Raw genomic sequence first — 25,011 nt, 5'->3', positions numbered from 1 at the left:
ATTAAAACTTCTGTTACTAGTCCCCTGAAAGTTCACTCCCAGGATTAAATTATTAGGGCATAAAGACAATAGTGTTATTCATAAGCCCAGATAAAAATCTCTAGACTACCAAGATGTTTCATCTCATTTTTATGACTCCTCTCCCCAAATAAATCAATCATGTTAAAGTTAAATTCAGCACAGGGATTTAAGCTCTCCACAGGGAGACAGTGGAGATTGCAAACATAAGTCAAATATGAAGAAAAAAGCTGAGATAATGGAGGGTTTATACTGGATTAGTTCAAAGCCCCAAGACATGGCTGAAAGTGTTAAGATAATATACAATGAGCACTGATTCCAGACAAAATAATAAAATACTCTTTTATCAAACGTGTAAATAAAAAAACTCACAACTTTTACAACTACTTCTACAACTGCACAGACTTTCTGTTATATCAAAAATCTTCTAAGGATTTGCAGCAAAATAATCAGTCTTAAAACCAGCCTTTATAAGCAAGGCTGTAGTTGTACTGATAAGTATCCAACTAAGAATAAATTTACAGGGTAGTTGTAGCAGCAGCATATCAAATCTTCAGCTTGAATTTGATCTTCCTGTTCAGTGAGCCCATTTGAAAAAATACAGGTGACAAGTTATGCTAAATTAAAAATTGTTGTATTACATAGCTTCTGAATAAGAAGTATCTGAGTATCACACTAAAGGTCATTAGGGCAATTTTGAGGATCTTCTATTGTCCTACTGTCTGAAGATACTTGCTATACAAACCACTGAATTGCTGACAATGTGGCCCAAGAGCACAAGGCAAAAGAAATTGACAAACGAGTGAGCTGATGCTTCTTGTGAGGCAGAAGCTGTAACTCAAATTATGTTCAACAGAAGCTGTGAGTCACTGCTACCTCCATATACAATAAAACAGTAAAAATAATGCAGAGCTATGCATCTCACACAAATCCACATGATGCTTTTGCAAGCTTGCAGTTATCTCCTCCAACTACAGCATAAGCACTGTTGAAGAGAAACAAGTAAGCTTGGCAAATTACAAACTAGAACTAGTTAAAAGTTTACACTGGCATTTTTCAAACAAAAATGTATCTTCTTCAGAGGAAATATCAAGTTTTGAATAAAATTTGCTGGTCCAAAACAACTGAAATTCTCATTCCTACCATTTTTTTCTGCAAGTACAAATCTCTCTTAGGTTTATGACCAGATTCAAGGAAGACAACAGGAGATCTTTTTTCTTACTGAGTTTTTAACTGGATGTGAAAATTTAGAAAGCTGAGCAGAACTCCATATATCATCCTCAGAGCAATCAGAGTAATAAACACTGAAGAAGTATGTACAGAATGGTAGATAACTGTGTTATTATAAAATTAAATAAAATAAATGTATATTAAAAATCAGACTTAAATGCAGGCATGTCACTAACATAAACTGCAGGTTTATTTCTTCAATATTTCAGCCATCTTACCTCATTATTGACTTCAGCAGGTTTTTTCTTTGTTTCTCCAATGTCCAAGTAGCTGTGGAAAGAAAACAGGTTTGATTATTTACAGGATCATCTAATTTATACAATACCAATGTGCTGCACTTCTTTTCATGCATGAAGGTTTTAAAACTTGCTATGCTTCAAAATAACAGAAAAGGCAAGTAATGATTAATTTTAACTAATGCTTAATATAGATCTTCAGGCTAGCCCTCTGAGCTAATATAAAAGACAGGGGAGAACCAACCACCTACCTTCAAGTCACTGGTGATTAGAACAGACCATCAATAACCCCTTTGTGAGAAAGAAGCTCATATACAGCTGTGAGGTGGATCAAAAATTCTCAGCACAGTATCACCCTACCACAGTTTTCAAAATCATCATCTTGCCTCTTAGTTTCTCACAGTAAGTCTCTGATAGATTGAAGGTTTGCCTGCACACCCGAGTTCAATTCAGGGCATCAGTAAAATTCAAAAGGATCTATACCATTTGGGTTTCAATAGAACGTGGACACATCTGAACACTCGTTTCTTGTGGCTGGATGAATCAATAATAGCTTCATAATGATTTTATGGATAAAATACATGCCTCAACTGGATGAGCAAACAAAATACACCTATTTGGACAATATTATGTTCTCCTTGTGATGTTCCATGATCTCACTTCCAGTAGGAAGGTGCTTTACCAGGAGTTTCAGACTAGAAGACTTTATTTGAGAAGTCAGGTGTACCTAAAGCCAAGCACCAGTGCAAGCTCACCGTAAGACTTCAGATCTTGCAACATCTGCAGCCCTTCAGTAATATCATGCTCTGTAGTTAATGACTGGGATCAGATTCATTTGCCATAAGAAACTTTCCTACTTGGCCAAAGTTAAGAATTCATGGGACTTGAATGAAGGTGCAAAAGCAGGAAAGATGGGGAAAAAAAGGAAAGAAAAAACATCATTCTTTCTTTGAAGGAATGGCAATCTTTAATCAGGGTACACAGTCCCAGGGATTTCAAGGCTTTGTTGTGAGGGGACAGTAAGACACAGCAAACTGCGAGGCCATGCTTGAAAGTGCATGCCAATGCTTTGAAAAAGGTAAGTGTAGCAACATAGGAAAATATTTTTAAAAGCCCCATGTTTAGAAACAAATAATAACAACTGATCCAAGCTCTCTCGGTATAAAAAGGAACGAGTTCTCTTTAGACCAAAACCAAGAAATCTTACATCCTGCAAGACTGAAAAGAAATAAGTGCCTCAGACAAAATGGTTCCAACAGCCTGTAAGAACATCTGCTGACTGTGGTTCTTGTTTTTGAAGCACCTGTGAATTACTTCACCGAAAACTAAGAAAGTGACAAAGAAAAGCAAATATATAGTCAAAGGCTTAAATTCACTGTGCAGAAGTTGGACATTCATTCATCAAATTTCAAGGACCTGCAAATCTGAAAAGTTCTAAGAGCAAAGGATTTTTTTTTGGATAATGACACTCAAAAAAAACCTCAAATCGAAAATTTTACAAATTTATTCTCACTTACTAAGAGATCAGAAATGCTTCCAACCCATGGCTAGCCAAGCCAGTGATGAAACTACTGTTTAGAAAGATTGTTTAGAAAGATACAGCTGGAAAGAGGACAATCTACCATTGATGAATGAGCAGAGATTCAAATAAATAGGCAAAGGGAAGAGGATGGAGGAGTAGCATGATGAAAAAAAAGCTAGAAATCAAAACCAGCTCTAGCAGAGACAGTCTTCTTTCAGGACGCTGAGAGCTGGGGAACAACTCCACGGGGGTGCAGCCTACATGGGCATTCTCACTCACCCTGCAACAACTCCAATATACCAACACACCTTACCACATAAACACCAAAAAGGGATGTGTTAACTTAGGACACCTTTAAGTGACAAAACACTTTCCTTTAAGTTGGAAAACTTGTTATATGTTACAAAAATTACCAACATTGACTAAAAATGGACTTCCTCCATTGAAGAAAATTCCTACTTTTTTTCTAAAATCAGAATTTCTAAATATTGAATTTTTTATTAATTTAAAAAATTATTCAGCAGTTTATCTAGAATATATGCCCTTAGAACAATCAACCTCAAAATGTTAAGAGTCAGGGTTTGGCTCATGTGCTAAAGGTGAACACAGTTTAATTTTGAATTCACCGTGAACAGGAAAGAGATTCACTTCTCAGTATAAGGCATCTGAGAAGTAACAAATGCACTGCTTGAAGCTGAACAATGACAATGACACTCTCAACTTCTGCTACTCCTTGGATACTTTCTCCATTACATTCCCACAGCTCCCACACATCAGTGCCACAAGCCTTCATTTCAAAGTTCAGCCCTGCATAGTCTGTCATAGCAATTAATATGTCGAATAAGAATCACTGGGGGAAAATAAAAAGAAATAGATATTAAAAAAAAAAATCAAACTTCTTGCTGCCATCAAACCAGATTCAGATCCCTTAAGGCAGATGCTTTGGTCTGTCACACTGTAACTGTTTACCTGTGACACATTACACAAACATACACATTTTTCTTCAATTCCTTCACTTCCTTGCAGAAAACTGTTCCTTCCAATTAACCCTTCCTCTCCTCTGACTTTTCTGTCTAAGATGTCTCCCTAATTACCATTCTGTCCACAACCCAATTAAGAACAACTTCAACATTAAGCCCTTCAGCTTCTTTTTAATGCTCATAAAAGCACTGCCAACATTTCCAGCACTATGTAAGCAAACAACTATGTAAGTGAACAACTCCAATTCTGAATACAGAAATGGAAGGGATCTCAAGTCATCCCATTTATACTCTCTACAGCACAGGACTAGGATATTTTATCAAGGGATATATATATAGAACAGCCTTTTTTTACCCAGTCCCTTAGGTTAGCTTTTTGTTTAGTATTATCTTTGTTGGCCTTAAATAACTAGGTACCTTGTTGCATGTTGCAACCATAAAAGTCTGAAAAAAACCTCACCATAAAACTCCAACCATATAGTGTGACCTGACCAAAAGAAATACTTTTCCCCATGCAATATAAATTCAGAGTGCCCAGTTCTCTAAACAGCGCATGCTAATGCCAAACACTTACTTACTTGTAGCCTGTCAACACAAAACACATTTAGGAAGGTGTAACACGATGTGCCGATAACTTAACAATTTTAAGCCATCCACAGAATCACAGGATTTAACATGAAAAAGAAATGGTAGATCTTTCTAAGAGCTGAGCACTGCATTTGACACAGAAAAGAGAAAGTACTATTGGAAAAATGCTTATATTTAGCCTGTCATACATCTTTCTCTCTGGCTTTCCTACTGAAGTGCAAGAAGCTTCAATAAATCTTTAGAAGCAGCTAGTGACAGAAATGGTAAGGGTGATTATAGAGATCCTGTTCATTACAGAGAGATTTTTGCCTAAAACATAATGAGCCACTAATGAGCTCTCCTGAAAAATATAACGTCCTCGACTGTACAGAACCAAGATGAGGAAGACACTGTAAACGTGGTAGTTGATGATATGAATTCTCAAACATCTCTGGAAAGGGATGTTAATTTTGAGATTCATTTCCATAAATTCAACTGTAGGAAAAATGCCCATAAAGACAAAGCAAAAGATCGCATGGTCAACTGAGACCATGACATTCACTGACAGAAGTAAGAACGGTTACTGATCACATGCAGAGCCACTCTGGAAACACACCTAAAAGCTCAGATCTCCTTCACATTATCCTCACAGTGACTCACTAGAAAACAAACTGGTAGCTTAATTCTTGGTGTCCAGGCAGGAAAAAGAATGTAAATGGTCATCTTTTAAATAACAGGAGAAACATTAAAAGGCTGCATACGTACTCAAAATGAACAGAAGTGATGGAGACAGACAGCTGGGTAGAATACTTTTAGAATTTTAAAAAATAAACAAGAAAGGAAGCATTGGGTATTGAATTCCCAAGCTCATCAACTTCGTGGCAGGACTGTCAACACTCCACGTTTTACTGCTTTCACCATGTTACCCCTGAGCACAAATACGGATACTGGCCCTTCAGCTAAGCACAGACATCACAACAACATGCTACTCCCGCATGTCCTTCGGGTTAAGGGTCTGTTTCTCCTTTTCTACCGTCATGTCAAGGAGTTGTCACTGTGTGACTCATGGTACGAAGACCCTTTCTAGGGCTCAGCTCTAAAGCGCTTTTCCTTTCGCCCTTGTCACAGCTTCTTAGTTCTCTTTCCGCAATGACTAATAAAAGGGACAGGGTGAGGGGTCATCTGAAGCACTGCCACAGAACCAAACCCCAAATGCTGATATTCATTTCTGTATAAATCTTACATTTCAGTCACTCACTTGAGCTTCTTGAAGGCCTCCCTGCCACCAGCCACGTACTGCTCCCCACTCTGGAGCTCGTCCAGCTGTCGGACACGATGCCCACCCCGGGGGGTATAGATGTTTCGCACAGCTCCAAAGGGCGCCTGCACCCCGCCCGTCACCTCTTTCAGGAACACATCAAAGTTGGACACTTTCTTCTCGTGGATGACAATGCGGCGCCCCGGGAAGAAAGGGTCCCCGTTGCGATACACCAGCACGCTCTTCACGCTCGGCTGCGAGAGCCACGACGCCTTTGTGCCAGGGCTGGCCATGCCGGCGGCTCTCCCTGCCGGTCCGCGCAGCCCGAGCCGCCCGCACCTGTGTGCCCGGGAGAGGCTCCTGCCGGGGAACCCCTCTGGCCCTGACACCGCCCACGCCGGGCACATGGCACACCTCCCGGGGAGCGATCGCGGCCCGCCGGGGCCTGGGCACGGCCCTGCGTAGGCTGTACACAGCGGCTCCTCCCAGGCAACCAGCGCGGTGCTCCGGGCGCCGCGGGAGCGCGGTGCGCGGAACGCCAAGCCAGGCGGGAAAACGCGGCGTGACACTCGGGCCGGCACAGCCGGGACACGGACTGCCGGGGACCGCGACCTCGGGGGCTTTCATCCTCCGGCTCTGCCGTGACGGGAAGCCCCTACCACCTTGCTTTCCTCGGGAGACTTGACCCCGGGTGTGCTGGGCCTCCTAGCCGGGCAGCCAGGCGGGAGCCTGCCGGGAACCTGCCCGGCCCGGAGCCACCGCGGGAAGGAGGGAGAGGGGCGGCATGCCTAGAGGAGGGCAGAGGGAACGGGATCCGAACGAGGGAGACAGGGAAATGCCCTCTCTGCCTCCTTCTGCCCGACCGCCGCCTGTTCCCACAAGGGACGGGCCGGCGGCGGAGCTGCCCTGGCGGCGGCAGCCGGGGAACGCCGAGGCGGCGCAGCGCCCCACCGCACTCTGGCACACCCTGGGGACAAGAAGCCGTAAAACCTGAGAGAAAGAAGTGCCTTCCATTCAAATGTAATTCCTTCAACAACCTTTTTCCCCCGCCGATAGCCTCAAGTCTAAAAATGCACTAGACCTTCCTAACTGAATTTTTGTAGTGTACAATAACGATTGTCTTTTCAAATGCGGTTTAACACGCGGGATGGAAAGAATTTTCTTTCCTTTTATCTTACCTCCTTTGATGGGAAAATTACCCCCCTGCTGTGAGTTACAAAAGAGCAGTTAACCATTACAAAAGAGCAATTTCAGGGTGAGGGCAGTCAAACATGCTACTGTTATTGGTTAACAGCTAAAGTTCCCCACTTGCTGCTGGTCTCCTTCTGACTAATAACGGGGAGAAGCAAGCATTTACCATCCTCGAATTAACACTGTTTAACACTGAACTACTGTAACCTGAAAGGAAATTTTTATTAAAGATAAAGCTTTTGAGTAAAACCCAAAAATGTTGATGACCCTCACACTGCTCTGCATTCAAGTAGTGATATGTCAACTACCTGCTATTTTATACCAGATTCTACCACATTTAGTGATCTTAGGTCTAATTTGTAGTCACACTACATCTTTGACATAGGAGTAAGACACTGAATATTTTATTGGTGCACCCATTTTAACACTTTTGATACTTCAAAATACTGTTGGTCTTTACTTATGGACACACTAGTTGCAATCAATTTATGGGTTGCAATAAAATATCCCTTAAATGGTACCAGGGCACTGCTAGCCTCAAAGCAGCCTAAAACTGGTGGACAAAATCTTTGTTTTCCATCTCACCTAAGTACTGCCACTGACCAAAAGCTAGGAAAAGGTTAGACACTTCAGTCCATAATAGCAGTGCCTTGAACCATGACAATTTGTTCTTCCTAGCTTTTCCAAGGTCTGATCTTTTATTCCCACTATTGTTTCACCTTGCAAATAATCTCCTCTCACATTCTCAACAGCAAGGAGTCAAGCTGCTGAATCCACTGACATGATTAAGATAAATGCAGAGACACATGATCTCTTTATGATGGAGCAACATCAGACCTCTCATCTTACATGAGGTTGGTGCATGACGTGAAGTCTGTCAGGTCCGGTGTCAGGATCCCCTGAGGTCACACAAGGCATAACATACCAAAATGCTGGGGGATGTGATGAGACAGAGCCATGGCATAGTGTAGCATCAAACAGGGGCATTTTTTCTGCACTAGAATGCCATGAGGTCTCTGCCATTTCAGAACCAGGAAGGATTTTGCAGCTTGTTGCAGGGCCTTGCTCAGTGACAGCAAAACATGAAGTCATGAAGACAGAAATGTCCTAGTGCTGAAGACCAACAAAATGGACAGAATGGAAAAGGATGAAGTTTCTCGACACAGAATAAAATTCAGCTTATTCTATTGCACACAGTGCTGAGAATCACACTTAATAACTCTGTGCAGCTTATCAGAAAATCAGACTAAGCCATAGCAGCTACTTTATTCCCAGCTGTAAGTCTGGAGTAGCCAGACTGTCTGCACTGGCAGTTTAAAGCACATAAAAACCAAGTGGTTCAGCTCACATGCACACACCAGAAGTAGTAAAATACCAATGCAGTTGTAAATTTTAAAAACTCCTTAGCATACCATGATCAAGTATTTTTGCTTTAAAAAATACCTTAGACAATCACAATTTAAGCCACAGCTTTTGACTACACAGGTCCTGTCCAACAGTATTCCTGAGGCAGCCAAGATGCTGAAAGATTACATAGGGAAAAGGCTTTAGCAAACCCTTAGAGGCACAAAAGGAAATGGTTCTCCATGGAATTACAAATTCCGGTGGGTTACCTTAAGTAAGGAAAAGGTTGAAAGATACCTTCCATGTGGTCTTGGTATAGAGTAATGAAAGTGAAGTCATCCTTCTTAAGCAAAGATTTCTCACTGAGTTGCTGTAGCTACTTTTGATCAAGGGACCTGAGATTATCAATTGGGTATTCCTGATTCATTCATGTGAGAGCAATTACTGTAAACATGAGTGGGTTTTTTTGGCAATTTTTCTATGGGATCTTTTCTATCTCCCTCTTCTTGCGTAGCACCCATCATCCACTAAACACTTACGTACTGTCTGGTAGCACTTTTAGGGTTTTTTGTTGTTTATTGTTCTGGTTTTTATTTTTGTCTCAATGTGAATAAAACTGCACATTTCTTTTAGGAGAAGAACCAGGTCATAGGTACAGGCACATATTTGTATATAAAAAAAGATTGATGAAATGGACAAGTTAAACACTGAGAATAGTCTATAGACCAAGATGCCTTTTTACCGTAATTTTACCAAAAAATTCTCTGAGCTTTTGTTCAGCAGAGATTTATAAGGACCACTCTGATGATACCTATGTTTTCCTTCTCTTTCTGTGTCTTTTTCCTTGGTGTTTCCTTGGTGTTTCTTTGCACAAAGCCCGGCTACAATCAGAGCAGTCCCCCATGTCTGCGCTGACATTCAACTGGCAGTGCAACTAGTTGCTCGTGTCCTTCAACCTCACAAATTGCTTCTGGTTTGGATGGCAGTTTCATGACTAAGCAAGCCTGTGCTGGAGCTATCCTTTCTTTTTGCCTGAATGAAGAACAGCCATCATGCCTGTCCTTGTCAGTGAGCCTCTTCAGCAAACAGCAGATGAGCTTGCTCCGCTGTTTCTTTGATGAGATTCAGCAAACAGTTCCCAAAGGCCGGCACTGCAGGACGGATACCTGACAGCAGAATCAACAAGCAGCTCGTTGGTATTTAGAGCTACAATAAACAGATGCCAGTTCTAGATCTCCAGTTATCTTCTGCCAGCAGCAGTGTAAAGTCAGACATTGTGTGTGCGCTTTATGACTTGTCCCTGCTGTCAGTGCACACCGATGTGCCGCCTTCACCTCTGAAGACAGAGGCGACACTTGGTTATTGTCTGCCCTTCCAGAGAGTTGCAGTGGTGGCTGATAATGCAGCTGTAATGAGATACAATGCCGGTGCTTACCACTATTTTGGCCTGTTGGATCCTACACAGCAGAGTTTGTATCAGTACAGATTCAGTGACAAGTTACATCATCTTATTTCCAACACTTCTGTTGTCTTAGTAGTCAGAAAAAATAGAGGAGCAAAGGAAAACAAATAGATCAACCCAGCAGCGTTTCCCTTTTAATTGAAGAGTGTGAAATGTCAGCTGTGTAAGACTTACCGCACATTAATTAAATGTAAATTTCTGGCAGATATCCTTTAGATGCTTCCCTAGTTTTTGCATTCCAACATGCAGAGCCAACATAAGTTGCCATTAATTTCCAGCAATAGGGTGCACTGGTTTCCTGGCTTCCTGAGGTTATTTTCTGTGCTGTCTGGTATTTACAAATATTAAGCATCTCTGATGTCCCAGAAATTAAATTAGTGTTGCGCATACTGCCACCTGCTGAGATTAACCAAAACTAGAGCTAAAATACTCAATTTAGTGTAATTTCAGCTTTTTCAAGTATGAATAGGGACAACATTTGCAGACATGTGTGGTTACCCTTTAACTGAAAGCCTCTGATGGCTTCAGTCTGCATATACATGCTGTCCATAACTACTGAGGAACTTTTTCATTGAATTACTTCCTTGTGAGGTCATTCACCTTTATGCAAGGTGTGTGTAAACCATCCTTTGGATTCTGTGCATGCCAATCCACTTGGAACAAAGGGTCATCTATGTATGTCAATGTATATGTGTACACACAAACATACAAATGCACAGGTCATCTGCCGCAGAAAATAAAAGGACTTGTTATAAATATAGTGTTGTTTTAAATATTCTGATAATATAATTAATTTAATCATATAAAAGAGTTAGTTATGAATACAAGTAGAAAAAAGGAAAGTATAAGGTATAGCAGTGTTAGGAGTGCTGTGTTTAAAATATGCAACCATAGAAACTTCACCAAGAAGTCACTGGATTTCTTATATTTTGTTCAAGAAACTATGCACACCAGTTATGCTGCTCGGAAACCCCACACCCTTCCCATCTTGATTTGAATGTCAAGGATTCCATTATAGAGCTCAGCAGAGATGATCAATGATTGTCTTAGAGTAGGAATTTTAATGAAGTTATATAACTCGGAAAACAAATTTTTGTAAAGGTTAAATTTAAGAGCGGACCTATTATGCATAGTACATAGAAAACTTATGTAATGATGACTTGGCAAAAAAAGTATATAAAATGGATGAATTTTGTTTACTAAGTGGAACACGTTTGGAGAAGTAATCCTGTGTGTTCCCAGCACCAAAAAAAAAAAAAGAAGTGTCTGTTTATTCACATCAAATTGGTGTTGGGTAAGTTTCTTTTGTCCTGTTTGGTGACACTCTTGTTTTCAAAATTCTGACCAGTGTTTAGATTTGTGCCTTCCTCTTGGAGCAGCAACACTGCACGGATCATTTCATTAATCACTTCCTTTTTAACTTCCCTGCTGAGGATTAATGAGTACTCTAAGTACATTCTGATAACGTGTTGTGCTGCAGGGTTTGGATGCAGGCTTTGCCTCCAGGCCGGTTTACACACTTCAGCAGGACTAGCCAAAGGACCTCTACTACCTGCATTGCACTTTTGCACATGAAAGCTGCAGTTTTGAAAGAATATACAACAGTGGAAGCTTGTGGGCTGCTAATGAAACTTTTACATCTCAAACTACCCAGGTTGTCTCTATTAGATACAGAAGTAGGGCAAGGAAATTTAATTCCAAGATATTTGCTGGGGACAAAACTGTACTTCACTTGGGAAAAAAAACAAAAACAAAAACAAAACAAAAAAAAAAACCAAACAATGTATTTTAGAAGATCATCCAGAAGTGGCTGAATGTGGCAGGGAAAATCCCAGCCACAGTAAGGTGTGCTCACGTTATGAGCTCTGCTGGAGCTGGGATTTTAAGAACACTTATGCCTTTGGGAACAGTTATGCATTAAATTGGATTTTCAATTCGGACCTACCTCACTAGAGGAGCTCAGATGAGCTTTATGGGGTGCTGGGTTTTTTTTCCCCAGTCTCACAAATCACCATGCACAAAATCCAGTTAATTTCAGTGGGATTGAACGCAGCCTGGATGAGGTGGTGAGAAGGATCACGGCTCTGTGCGTATGCACAACAACGGCTACGAACCTCCAGGGCGACACTGAGTCACCTCAGAGCGTTTAGAAAAACAGAAGCGGGTCAGCAGGACCTACCACTCCACGGCCGACAACTCCGCAGCCGGTCCCGCCACGGCCGCTCCCAGGCCGCGCCGCGGCTGCCGTCACCCCGCCGGGCTCCTCCTCCCCCGTCACCTCCCGGGCTCCTCCCTCGCCGCGGCTGCACGCCGGGAGCGGTGCCGGGCCGAGGGGCCGAGCGGGGTCGATGCTGCGCGGGGCTGCGCTGCTCCCCCGCGCCCTGAGCGGCGGCTGCTGCTGCTGCTGCTGCGGAGCCCGCGGCTGGGCGGGCGCGGCGGGCGGCGGCTCCCGCCCGCGGGCCGCCCCGGGGCTGCCGCCGGGCCGCGCCTGGCACCGGCCCGCGGCAGTGGCGGCGGTGCCGCCGGGCGCCCGCGGGCTGCGCTGGGCCGGTGAGCGGCGCGGCCGCGCTGTGTCGTGTCGGGCCCCGGGACACCCGGGCGGGGGCAGCTGCGGGCGGGCGGGTCGGGATCGGGTTCGGGTTCGGGTTCGGGTTCGGGTTCGGGTTCGTCGGGGCCTTGTCGTGACCGGCGCTTCCTGACGTGTGTGCCGGAGCCTGAGAGCGGGGCACCGCGCAGCTCAATGCCAAGGGCGGTGTGCTGGAAGTAGAGCTGTGTTCTCTCCCCGCAGGTAAATTTTACCAACATGCCCCCACTGAGACCTCCCAAGCCACCCTAGCCAGCGTGTCTCCTGTTTTTGCAGTGGTAAGTACCTGCAGGCATTTCTGCCAGCGAGGACGGCCGTGCAAAATGATGGTGCTTTTCCCCTCTTGTTTGTTTGGTTGCCTGTTGGTTGTTTTTTAATCTTAAAGCGTCATAAAAACAGATGGATATGTGTCTCGGAGAACATCCCTAAGTTCTTAATTGTTGCTTTGAGCTACTCTGATTTGAGGACCAGTAGAGTACATAGTGTTGATGAAAATGCTTTTCTAAGGCTCAGCATCTGCTGGAAGTTCTCTGGCTCTAATTGTGAAGGCAAGTCAACTCTTGGAAGTGCTGCAGTCAGAACTTTTTTCTCAAGTTTATCAAGGCTTGCTAATACCTTATTGGTCCTGTGTATTGATAGCTGCAATTCTAAGCAAACATAGAATTTGGTGAAAAACAAGCTCTCTCTATGTTGTCTTTTTAAAGGCGACTGAAGGCTGTTTGCAAGCTGCTTGGTTTGCACATTATGGTTTTCTTTCAGATATATATATATATAGTGATAAATCACATTATTAGTGCCAGTGAAGGAAGATGTGGTCTCCTTGTTGATAACGAAAAGCAGTCATTCTGCTTTTCAGCAAGATGCCGTGTAACCTCCATTGCAGCTCTACTGGAATGAATGCTTAGGTAGGATTAATTCACTGAAAGTCAGTTTAAAAGTCAGTAATGTTGGAGTAAGTTGCACTGTTTATGAAGAAAAACAATAAACTTCATTATTAATCCAGAATGGCAGTCTTTCCAAGAAAATTGTTTTACTAGGAAATACAAGCATTAAGTGAATAATATGAATGACAGATGCTAAGAGATGAAGTATTTAGGTGCAGTCTACAAGCTAGATAGTATGTCTTTGCAATACCTGATGTGGGCACAAAGCCTAACCATACAGTCTGTGGTAATCTTTACTTTTTAAGTTTTATTTGTAAATTTTTCAGAGTATTACAGAGCAAATAGCTGAATTTTCAATCCCAGATGTAAGATGCCTTGCTGGTCTCCTCTCCAAGAGATCCAGTGATAGGATGCATGGGAATAGCTCAAAGCTGTGCCAGGGCATTTGGACTGGACATTAGGAAGCAATTCTTTACCAAGAGGATGGTCAGACTCTGGAACAGGCTTCTTGGAGAGGTGGTCAATATCCCAAGCCTGTCAACATTTGAGGCATTTGGACAGCATTGTTAATATTAGGCTTTAACTTCTGGTCAGCCCTGAACTGGTCAAGCAGCTGTACTCTGATCATTGTAGGTCTCTTCCAACAGAAACAGTCTGTTCTAAGTCTGATCCTCTGTAAATCACCTTAACAAGGTTTGTGTAGGAACATGGTCATGCAGATGACACTGGTCACAAACACAGTGAAACGCGGTCAATTCATGCAATTATTTTGCTTAATTGTGAATAGAGAGCATAAAAGTTGCTTTCTCTTCTTAAGGTGTTTTCCATTTGGCTTCCAGGGAAGTGCAAATAATTTTAGAACTTGATTTCTTGTTTTATACTGGTTCTGTGAAAAAAAATATTTTTTCTATTCCTCCAGATGAAGTTTGACAAAGAGGGAAATACTACCTATTTTGGTAAGTATTCATTGTAGTTTTCTTTGGGTTTGTTTGAGCTTTTTCCTTGTCCATTACAGAAAAGCCCAATTAAAATCTGCTTGGCTAAAAAAAATTATGTTTTGGATATTTCACTGTGTTTATGTTTGAGATGTTGCAGCATTTCTTCTGTTTTGCTGCCTTCCATTGGGCCTTCCTAGCATTTCTATTGTTACAGTTTTCGTATACTAAGTAATATTTTGAAAATAAAATGTTACCATCTCTCATAGGAAGGTAATTTTTGCTTTACCTTTTTTTTTTCTGACCACTCTGCTATTTTTCCTGCCTTGTCTGTCCATGTAGGATTACATGTGCTTTCTCAAAGGAGTCAGTTGTTTCTGATGTGAAATTAATTGTCGTGGCCAACTTTTTCACTTATATCTAGAGTTTTTCCATTCAAAATACAGTCTTTTGAATGTTGTAGAAAATAGCTTAGATTGAGACATCAATAGGAGAAAAACCTTTAAGAATAGCTGGGTTGTTTTGTTGTGGGACTTGGTAACACACTAGGATGTAATTTCGGAACATATGTGCTTGTCCTCTAAATGTCTTCATCTAAAAATATTTTCATGATAGAAAAGAAGAAAACAGAATTGTACCAGGAGTTGGGTCTTCAAGCTCGAGATCTAAGATTTCAACATGTGATGAGCATTGCAACCAGGAACAACAGGATCATCATGAGAATGGAGGTAATGGTTTCCCTACAGCTGAGTGTAAACCCTGTCTCATCCTTGCACTTTTATTTTCTTGCACAGCAAGAAAACAGCAGCTTTCTGTGACATGCAGTCCAGCAGTAAATGTTTATTTGGAGCTCTGCCTAGCAATCAAGTGTACACATTAGTGACCATTTTCCTTGTTGAACCCTGGAGAAACATTACTAACATTGTCACAGAAGTAAAGGCTGGTGCGGAGCCTCTTCTCAATCCATGGCACAGTGCTGTGTCTGAGCCTCTTTGCAGTTAGCATGAGATTTTGTTATTTTCCTGCCGGAAAATGACATTTTAAGATTGGTTTTATCAAAGCCCAAATCATCAAATGTGCTACAGTGTTACAAGACATCTTCAGTGAGTTTTTTTTCAGACTCCTTACATGTACTGTCTTTTTCAGTTCTTGAAGGCTGTCATAACACCAGAGTTTCTTCTGATACTAGATTATCGTAATTTAAGTCTGGAACACTGGCTCCTCAATGAACTAGCATCTCAGCTGGCTGGGGAAGGTCAACTAGTCACATATTCCCTGCCCTTTGAATTCCGAGCCATAGAAGCAATTCTGCAGTACTGGGTGAGTCATCTCATTTTTAAAAAATATTTGGGAAGTTCTTGCTACACAGAAAGGGCAGTATGACTTTAGTCTTGTGTTAATATTTGCACATACATATTTTTAAATGTAGTCTGCATTTTCACTTTCTCTTTTTTTGTTTTGACCCCTTAGTTCTTACAGTTTTGTGTGTATGTGTGTTTTCATTCCCTTTCCAATAAAGTGCTATTTGGATATGATGCCTTCACTATCATTTGGATAATTAAAAAGCAAGTCAGAATTTCTTTCTAGAGACATGTTGTAGCTAGGAATGAAAATCACACAAAAGTGCTGAGGTTTTGGCCTCTTAAGCAGGAGTCAGATGAGATTTCTAGCTAGCATTAGAAATCTGTGGTTGCTAATTCTAATGTAACGTTTATAGACAATAGTGTTTTAGCTTTATTAGCCTTATTGGTGTGGTTGTCACTGGGTTTCAGTTCACTTTCTATGAAATACTGTATTGTGCACTGGCTTTGCGTTTATGGGGTATCCATATAGGAAGTATTTCCCAGGCACTGGAAAGCAGGCTGTATTAAATACGTATTACTGTGAATTCTGTGTTGAGAGACAGGAGTCAGTTGCCCAAATCATTCTAAATGAATTATTTTAATTCTTATGAAGGATCATGTTGTTATCTAGATCAGCAAACTGCAGGGAAGACTTAACACTTTGCAGCCTCAGATCCTTGAGACACTGGAAGTCCTAGTGGATCCCAAGCTTTTATCCGTGGATAGGAGTAAACTACACATTCTTCTGCAAAATGGCAAGAGGTAACTAAGAATAAGCTGTGAAGACACTAGAAGATGACTATAGAAAATGGCATGCATTAAAGTGTTAGAAAAATGGTATCTGGTAATAATTTCCTAGATTACTGTACTGCTGGATTGTGCATCTTATTTGGAAACATAAAAGTCAGTATATGAATTACCTAGTGATACGGTGGGAAAAGGAAAGAAATTCTGAAGTCAGAAATAGCGTCATGCTTCTTAAATAGCATTTGACAAAACAAAATAATACCTAAGAGAATCAAACAGTGTGAAAATGTAAACCTTAAAAAACCTTCCCTTTATTGTAAACCTTTGTAAATCTATGTACATCTGTGCTTTGAGGTTACCTGTACAGTGCTACCTTCATGTATTGGCCTCTCTCATATGATAGGGCAAACCTGTGCTTGCTATGTGCTCAAAGAGTGCTTGTTTTTTTGGCTTGCAAACACATCCAGAAATACATTTGGATGCCTTTTAGTGTGTGTCTGTACCTCACTGGTCTCCAGATAGATCACTGCCACAGCTAAGTGTGTGGCTTGTAGAGCATGTTTTGAAGGAACTCTTACAACCCTGCAAGGAAGTCTTCCCTGGCCACTCCCTCTGGCAAGGGTGCTGGCTGGCAAACCCATGTAGAGATTACCTTTGGGCACTGGTGCCACTGGGGATTATTTGACTTTTTGCTGTTTGTCTTTCAGCTTGTCAGAACTGGAAACAGATGTTAAAGTTTTCAAAGAAACAATTCTGGAGATCTTAGATGAAGAAGAAGTAATAGAAGAACTCTGTCTGTCTAAATGGACTGATCCACAAGTATTGTATGTATAGTTTGAAACCACATACATTTTTTTAACAGTGAATTTTGTTTGAGGAGAACTTGAGGACTAAACTGGATGTTTACTGCTAAAAGCCAGAAAGAAAAAGTCTTTCTAATTTTTTTTAACCCTAATGCTTGCTACTCCAGAAACCATTGTAGTTGCCATTTTGGAGAGGAATTCCATTGTTACACGGTTACAAATAGTTCTTGACACAACAGGCTGGATCATCTAGTATGTGATGGGACAGGAGCAGGATAGCAGAAAAAGCAAATGTTATTTTTCAATATAAATCAACACATTCTGGGAGCATTTTCTTCAGTTTCACCGAAACATGGCAGGTTTTAAAGCTTGTCTTGAATAGGTCAGACTCCACACTTCCTTTACTAGAAGTGTTCTGAACACCTTGCTCCTAGCTTTTTGCTGAAAGAAAGAGGCCTTGGAGCAACCCTGGGCACCTGAAGAACAGCATTCCAGGAGATGTATGTGCAGAAACAATCCTATTGTACTCTGGCGTTCTTGTGCAGGACAGCACACAGCAATAGCAGTGCACTGGTCACTTTAATAAAAACTGAAAAACAGAAAGATAATGTATACAACTTCCAGATATGTTTTGGGCTGAATTGTATTTAAATCTCGGGCATAGAGAGGTGTTTTATATATAAGCAGACAACAGAAGTTGCCTTCCAGGGTACTTTGTGAAGTTGCTGAATGATACTTTTGCCTGACTGCATTGCCTGTACATTTTAATCCTGTTCACACGGTGTGTGGGTTTGAAGTCTTGCCCTGCAGAGCTTAATCTAAATGTGCAGCAGAAGCTCAGTGTTCCAGAAGTGGGACATGGTTTGCATTTCTAAGGCATCTTCCGGAGCAGTATCAGAGGTAGCTCTAAGTTTCAGCTGCTCCTGAGTCAGCAGCTGGTGTTTTTCCTGGTTTGGCTCACAGCCTTCCTTTAGATTTAATACAGTCTGCTGGCAAAACCTTTGTTGCCTCATGGCAGACAGTGTGTAGGGGATCTAGGAAAGATCTCAATGGCACCTTATGCTTGTGTCAAGGGAAACACACAGGCATCCCTTCTTTCAGACACCGGTGCACAAGGGTAGGAGAGGTAGTAGGGGGTTGTGTGAAGAGCTGTGCACAAGGCACACCAGGAGACACAAGCCATGACAACACATTTGGAGGCACATTGGCCATGTGTGAACAGCTCTTTTTGGATCCAGGATTGATACAGCTGATAGGTGGTATTTGATGAACTCAAATTTGAATTCATCCTGAAAGGATGTGGAGGAACCCAGTTAGGCAGATAGGTGCTGTCAGGGATCTTCTGCAGCAGAATGGTGAACTTAGCTCAGAGAGATGAGGCAGACCTCTTAACTTTGTGTGAAGGAATGTCAGAATGTGGAAGAATCATGAGACTGATGGAGACTAGTTAATGAAAGCACATTCAGTGGCAGTTATTTTCATGTCTTTATGGCTGTCTTTATTTTGTCTATCCCCAGAGGAGCTGATGTAAACGTAAAGATGCTCATCAAGTCTGACCTTGAGCTGAATCTGTAATACTGCAGATAGTGCTCTAAGACTTTCAAGTCTGCAACTCCTCTCATCTCCATGCAGTAGAAACCTTAAGGTTTGGAGGGCTTTCAGATCAGGTTGGCTAACTCAGTTTCTGCCCCAGAAAGAGAGAAACTAGGGAGAGAACTAAAGGTCCTCAGGGAGCATACATGAGTTGGTGTGTAAGACATACCACTTATTTTCATAGAATACCATTTCAGAGATGTTCCTTTAGCAGTCAATAATATCAGGAGGAGATTCATTAAAAACTTCAGTCTCTCCAGAGAAATGAGATCATACCACAAAACAAAAAGATACGAACAATCTTCCTGGCTTTGCTGCTTAGTTTCCAAGCTCTTATGGACCTCAGGTGCCTCAGTTTCATCTACACAATGCCAGAAACATGTATTTCAGAGGAAGGCTGCTGCTCCAGCAGTAGCACTCTGAAGTAAGATTACCGTCTTACAACATTCTTAAGAACTTAAGAGAGGAGCATCTTTCATTAAGATGGTCACTCCTTGGCTGCTTCAGGATTGAAAAATGCTTTGCAGCAATTGCTGTGGACAGCTCAAATGCTTTACTGTTAAACCATTTTAATATAACCTAACCCATCTCCATCACCGTGTAATTGTTTGTGCATTGACTTTTTGTTGTTTTATTGTTGGGAGTTTTTGACTGCGCTGTTACCAGCTCTCACCACTTGAGGGCACCAAAAAGTTAATCTGTCAAAATAGTTAACTTTTTATAATAACTTAATAATATATGAAATTTTTATAACTTTTTAACTTTGTAATATCCAAAAAAATAAAATTTGTGATGGTGTGCATACTTTGAGCACATCAAATGTTATCTTCACCACTTAAAAATAACTGACTGCCTCTGCTGAGGTGCTGATAAATATAAAAGTATTTATTTTATTTTATGCTGTTGGAACTGATGGAAGGTCCTCACCAAAAGGTTGGATTTTGTGGTGTAGTGTCTAACAGCATTCTTGTTCCCCACAATTACTATGTGCCTTAACACATCAGTAATGCATTTCTATACAATATGTATGTATATACATATATGTATATATAACCAGGAAAATAAAAATTGTTGCTCACAGTGAGGAGAGTACATCTGGGATTGACCATGCAGAGGAAATGGAGCTGCTGTTGGAGAATTATTACAGACAAGCAGAAGATCTTTTAAATGAAGCTCGTGAACTCAGAGTACTGATTGATGACTCAGAAAGCATCATCTTTATCAACCTGGACAGGTTAGCTACCATCTGTTAGATTACCAAAATCTGGAATTTAGACTTTCTTGGCCTAGACTTTCTCAAAATTTACTACAAGGAAAGTTGGAGAATTCTGTTTTAGTGAGGGTTGAATGGACTTGTAGTCACAGCAGCTGTATTGCACTTTTCTAGTCGTGAACTGGATAAAGCAAAGCAAGAAGAGAGCCTAATTAGTGTGTGTAATTAGTATGTAACTCTATAGCTAGGCGTCAGTCTTCCCTAGCAGCAAAACCCAGCTTCTCCTAGACCCTTCAGGGGAGGTATCCAATACAGGAAATGTCTGCAAATTGAGAAGCATATTAAAATTCTGTTCAGCAAAGACTACTAACCAGAGTCTGGCTAGGCTACTCAGGTTTCCAGTACAAGTTAAATTACTACTCTGTAGAGTGATACAAAAATTAGTAACTCAGGAGCAAGTTTCTCTTTCTCTCTGTATGCTACATTTTTCATTTTTAGTCAGATTTCTTACTGAAAAAGAGTTGTAGCTTGCATTTGGACGAACATGCCACTGTGAGGTCAGCGTTTAATATTCTTTCTTCTCTACACTGAGGAGTTATCTGTAGAAGCACTTTGTGGATGCTCTATCGGGAAACCACAAAAATCTTTTTGTGGAAGACTTGAATACGGAATTCACCCAAAAGGACTGAAGTTTGTAGTCTGCAGCATTTAGCAACTCCATTTTTTGTAAAATGTATTAATTTGCAAGGTAACAAAAAATTTTTGTCCATTGTGAATACAGACATAGAAATTGCAGCCAGATGGTGGTGAGAGGTTACAAATTTCAGCAGAAATTTACTGTTACTCTGTATGTATACCTCTGAGAAGTGAGCAATACTGGAAAGTCTGATGGTGGTTAAGCAGAACCTGCTACCTCTAGAGGTGTCCAGATGTAGCAATGTCAAAATGATAGTTTCTTTGTATTGTTGTTTCATGATCTTTGCAACTGAGTTACATAATTTCATCATGACTTCCTCTCTTTCACTATTTGTTTTTAGTACATTTTATATGGAATTTAAGAACTTAGGCAGCAAATAAATTTTTGGGTTCCCCTTACAGATGTTTCTCCCTTCTTTAGCCACCGTAATGTGATGATGAGGCTGAACTTGCAGCTGACCATGGGGACTTTCTCTGTCTCTCTCTTTGGACTTATAGGAGTTGCATTTGGTATGAACTTGGAGTCATCCCTTGAAGAGGTAAGGATCAAGTCCTGCGTTTATCATAAAATGTGTGTCCTGCTCTTACAGCTTATTTCATATGTGCTAGAACTTCATTCTTTCCCTGGACAAAGCTCCAGTGATTCATGTGTTCATACAGTCACTTCTTTTGTAAGCAAATCACTGCATGACAAACTGCACAGTATTGAATTGCAGCCTTTTTTTGGTGTCATGTCCATGGAAAAGAAATGGAAAGACAAATTTTTGGTTGTATAAGTAGTTGATTAAAAAGTAGTATTAAAGTTTCATTAATGATCATCTATTCTGACAAGAGCAGCTTTGTCTTCCAGATACAAGGGTATCTGTCAAGCAGCCAGGACATTTCCAACACATCAGAGGAGTACTCTACTGTCAGTGATTGTTTATACCTAAACTGGGGAGGAAGGGTTAGAGGCTGAGGGGGTACAACTTTAAAACTGCACATGCCACCTTTAAAACAAACAAAGCAAAGAGTTCTTCCTTTTCAAATCAGTTAAATATAAGATTGAATTTTCAAACTTCCCAATGAATGAAGGAAAACTGCATGGAACATTAGCAGAATACACTACAGTGATCCTAAAATGAAATGCTTTGCTGTGAAACAGCCTTTTTTCCAAGGAAGGGCTTGGCTGTTGATGGTGAAGAGTTTACTGCTTCCTCCCATAAAGGAAGACAACGCTGCTGGGGAGTGAGAGATTATTTTTGGGTAATCCCTTTTCTGGAGATATAATTGGATGACTGATGGGAGTGTTCTGTTGGTAGGACCCCAGGATATTTTGGTTGGTGACAGGGATTATGTTTCTGGGAAGTGGTCTGATGTGGCGGCGCTTACTTTCCTTCCTTGGGCGGCACCTGGATCCTCCACTACCTCCTCACGTACGTATGGCTGGCTGGGGCTCCTGCCTCATGCTCTGCATGTACAGTCCATTCCTAAGGCAGAAAATAAGATGGCTTAGATGGATAGGCCACAAAGCATGCCAAAAATTCAGCTCAGGGTCTGCTCCATGACAGAGAAGGTGCTCCCTAGCTGGACTGAAGGAGATGGGGAGCCCCAGTACTGGGCAGAAGTGAAGCTGCAGGCTGTTCCATGAGAAGTGCTGTGTTTACTTTCACCTGGAAGCCCAAGGAGAGCTGGGGCTAATGGTGGAAGCAGTCCTCGTCCTCCTACCCACATACTAAGTCTGGATCCGTACTCCCTTACTTGTAAAAGAGTAAGCAGAGCTAAAAGGATGATGAGGACAAGCACTAGCTGTATCATCTGTCTGGAGAATGATGCCATGGTTGTGATGTCCCGACTCTCAGTCTGAAGTTTGTAATAGTTTCTTACATATGCACCACTTATCTTTGTTATTGAGGGTACCGAGCTGTCAGAAGATTTCCAAAGAGACCGTGCCCAAATTAGCATGTATGGGTCATTTTCCCTACTGGCTGCACTTTCCAGGACTTGTGGAACTGTGTTGTCTACCTCATCTCTGCACTGTAATGTTTATAGCAGAAGTATCAGTAAAGTCAAAAGTTAAGTTGTTACAAGTGACAAAGGGAGGTTCAGATAAACACCCCTTCTTCCCCTCTCCTCTTTTGCTACTAAGAATCAGCTGGCAGTAGTTGCGGATTGTTGACTATGGCTACAATTTACTAGAATATCCTGAAGTGTAGTTCAAAACAAAGTCCAGCACATACTGACTGACTTGGAGAAAGATATTGGGAGGTATTAGGGAGGGAGAAGCCACTGTTCTGAAAATAAGGGGAGCAAAATCAGGGTTCAAGCATCTGTGGAGCCTTACTTCCTTCTACCACATGTAGAGCAGCTTCTCATGTAATCAGGCTGTTTTGTTTCTTGCCTAGGTTCCTGCAGCTTTGAAAAAATCCCAACCAGCAGCTGGAAGAGTGGATATAAAGACCAGTCTTAAAGGAGAAACATTTGGGCTGAGTAGAAGCACATTAACAAACCAGTAGGAACAGCAGGAATGAAGAGACTTTGGTTGTTACAGGGTGGACTTCGAACTCTTTCCTTGTATTTGTTCTTCCTTACTGAAAACTGCAAGAATTTCTAAACTTGCTAATTTAATATATATTTTGTGCCAAAAACCTACAATGAAATTTTTAATGCTCACGCACATTAGGAGAGAAACACGAGGGCAAATAGCAAAATGCTTTCTATAGTAGTTTCACCTCCATCCCATGTATGTGCCTTTAGTTTTCTGTATCACATACATGTACTTACTTTTTGGGCATTCTCATTTGTAGTGTTTCTGTCAAATACTGCTTTGCTTAATGGCCTTTCTTACAGAGAAAAGAATTTTTGGCTTAAAGAAGGAAGCAGTCAGGATTGATCAATAATTCTGGTTCTGAACTGCAGATTTAGGAATCTGACTTCAAAGAAAAATACACCCCAAGAGTGACTTCTTGAATGGATTTTTAAGGCCCTATTTAATTGCAGAGAACAGGTTTTCTTCTAAAGCAAACAGCATACCCACATCTCTCATGAAGCATGACTTCTAGATTGGCAGCAATGAGAAAAAAGGAGCAATAAAAGGCTTTGAAATGTAGCTGCTAATCTTGTATATTCCTTAACAATTAATTTAGGCTCCAAAGAGCAGTTCTAGGAACAGGGCAAGCGAGCCTATGGATAATGCCCACTTGAGTTTTCCATCTGACACTGTTTCAACAGTGATACAGCTGCAGTTTAACACCTCCTTGTGTTGCCATAATTCAAATTCTGATAAAAATCATCAGACAGGTTGTTGGTTTTTCTTAAGGTGGGCCGTGCTTTCTCTCTTCCCTCCAAGACAAAGCATGGACTAGCCTGTACCACAGTAAGTAGCCAGGTTAATTAAAGGTGTGGAAGCCTGACGTCCTGTGATAGGCTGAAGGAAGGAGTAAAAGCCTTATGGCAACTACTTCTGTTTGTTCTTAGGACTTCTCTTTAAGGGTGTAGTTCTCACTGGTTTCTCTCAGGTTGTAGAGGGAGCATGAAATGTGTCTAAATCACGTCACACTCTGTCCATTTCTTCTTTGGGATTTTTTTAATCTATCTGTAACACAGGGAGCAGCTCTTTAGGTGCTACCATGTAAATCATTGTACTGGCAGAGTTGAAAAGACAGTAACTGTAGCTATGAACATTCTTCTCAGGACTAATGAGTCAAAGATGGAAATAAAAAGGTTCATAAATTAAAGTTGTCCAGGCCTGTGATTCTGGTTAGGTTAAAGTCAGTTGTATGTAGTTACTTTCCAACAGCTCTTCTGTATGTGACTTTAAGTACAGATACTAATGGCATGAAAAGGTGAGAAGGATAATGAGGCTTGTAATGCTTCTGACTTTTTAGCTGATTTTTTTTGCAGTCTTTAAGCTTAGCAGGTAAAGTAGTAAAAAAATCACCCAATTGAGCAGTCCAGTGGAAAAAAACAATTACTCACATACCTTGGCTGATAAACCCCAGGAATGTCAGTGTGTGAAGGGAGACAGATGCTGATATTTTCAAATGAGCTGTAGTTTCTTTAGGCCAGAACTGATATGTGTTGGTGCAGCTGTTAGGGAAGCTTTCTCCTAAGCTTTTTTGCAGGGAGGCTTCTGTGAGCTCCTTTTGACTCTTTACCTGACTCAAAGCACAATAAAAACATGGAGCAAAAGACATGTCTTCTACAAGACTGCTTTTTATCTATAGACATATGCAAATGTTTAAAGTTTTTCTTACAATTCAAGTAATCAAAATGCAGTCAAGTGCAATAAAATTATGTGGAGGTCATACATAGAAATAAGCCAGTGGAGAGTGTATGTTCAGAATGGAATTGCTACAGGACATACTGGTTTTGTCAATTTTGATTTGAAGAGAAAATCTTTATTCTGCCCTTAAAAGCACACTGC

At 41.3% G+C, this 25,011-nt stretch overlaps 2 protein-coding genes across 2 annotated transcripts in view; one reads left to right on the top strand and one right to left on the bottom strand.

The window, feature by feature from the left end:
* Positions 1–6,216, bottom strand: part of DCDC2 (doublecortin domain containing 2) — a 55,178-nt gene extending 48,962 nt beyond the window's left edge. The window contains exons 1-2 of the mRNA XM_038129463.1: positions 5,812–6,216; positions 1,467–1,518 (exon numbers count right to left, since the gene is read on the bottom strand). Of these exons, the coding sequence (XP_037985391.1) occupies positions 1,467–1,518; positions 5,812–6,104 (345 nt within the window). The 5' untranslated portion in view covers positions 6,105–6,216. The remainder of the gene's footprint in view (positions 1–1,466; positions 1,519–5,811) is intronic.
* A 5,884-nt stretch (positions 6,217–12,100) lies between these two features.
* Positions 12,101–24,778, top strand: MRS2 (magnesium transporter MRS2). Its single transcript, XM_038127290.1, has 11 exons — positions 12,101–12,358; positions 12,597–12,670; positions 14,196–14,232; positions 14,827–14,939; positions 15,358–15,531; positions 16,186–16,316; positions 17,009–17,125; positions 19,779–19,931; positions 21,028–21,145; positions 21,908–22,021; positions 22,991–24,778. The coding sequence occupies exons 1-11, from the start codon at positions 12,157–12,159 to the stop codon at positions 23,099–23,101; spliced, it is 1,344 nt and encodes a 447-aa protein (XP_037983218.1). The 5' UTR covers positions 12,101–12,156; the 3' UTR covers positions 23,102–24,778.
* Positions 24,779–25,011: the final 233 nt, after the last annotated feature.

Source organism: Motacilla alba, chromosome 2, assembly GCF_015832195.1.
Source record: "Motacilla alba alba isolate MOTALB_02 chromosome 2, Motacilla_alba_V1.0_pri, whole genome shotgun sequence".
NCBI classification, from domain to species: domain Eukaryota; kingdom Metazoa; phylum Chordata; class Aves; order Passeriformes; family Motacillidae; genus Motacilla; species Motacilla alba.
This window is presented reverse-complemented; position numbering and strand designations above follow the sequence as displayed.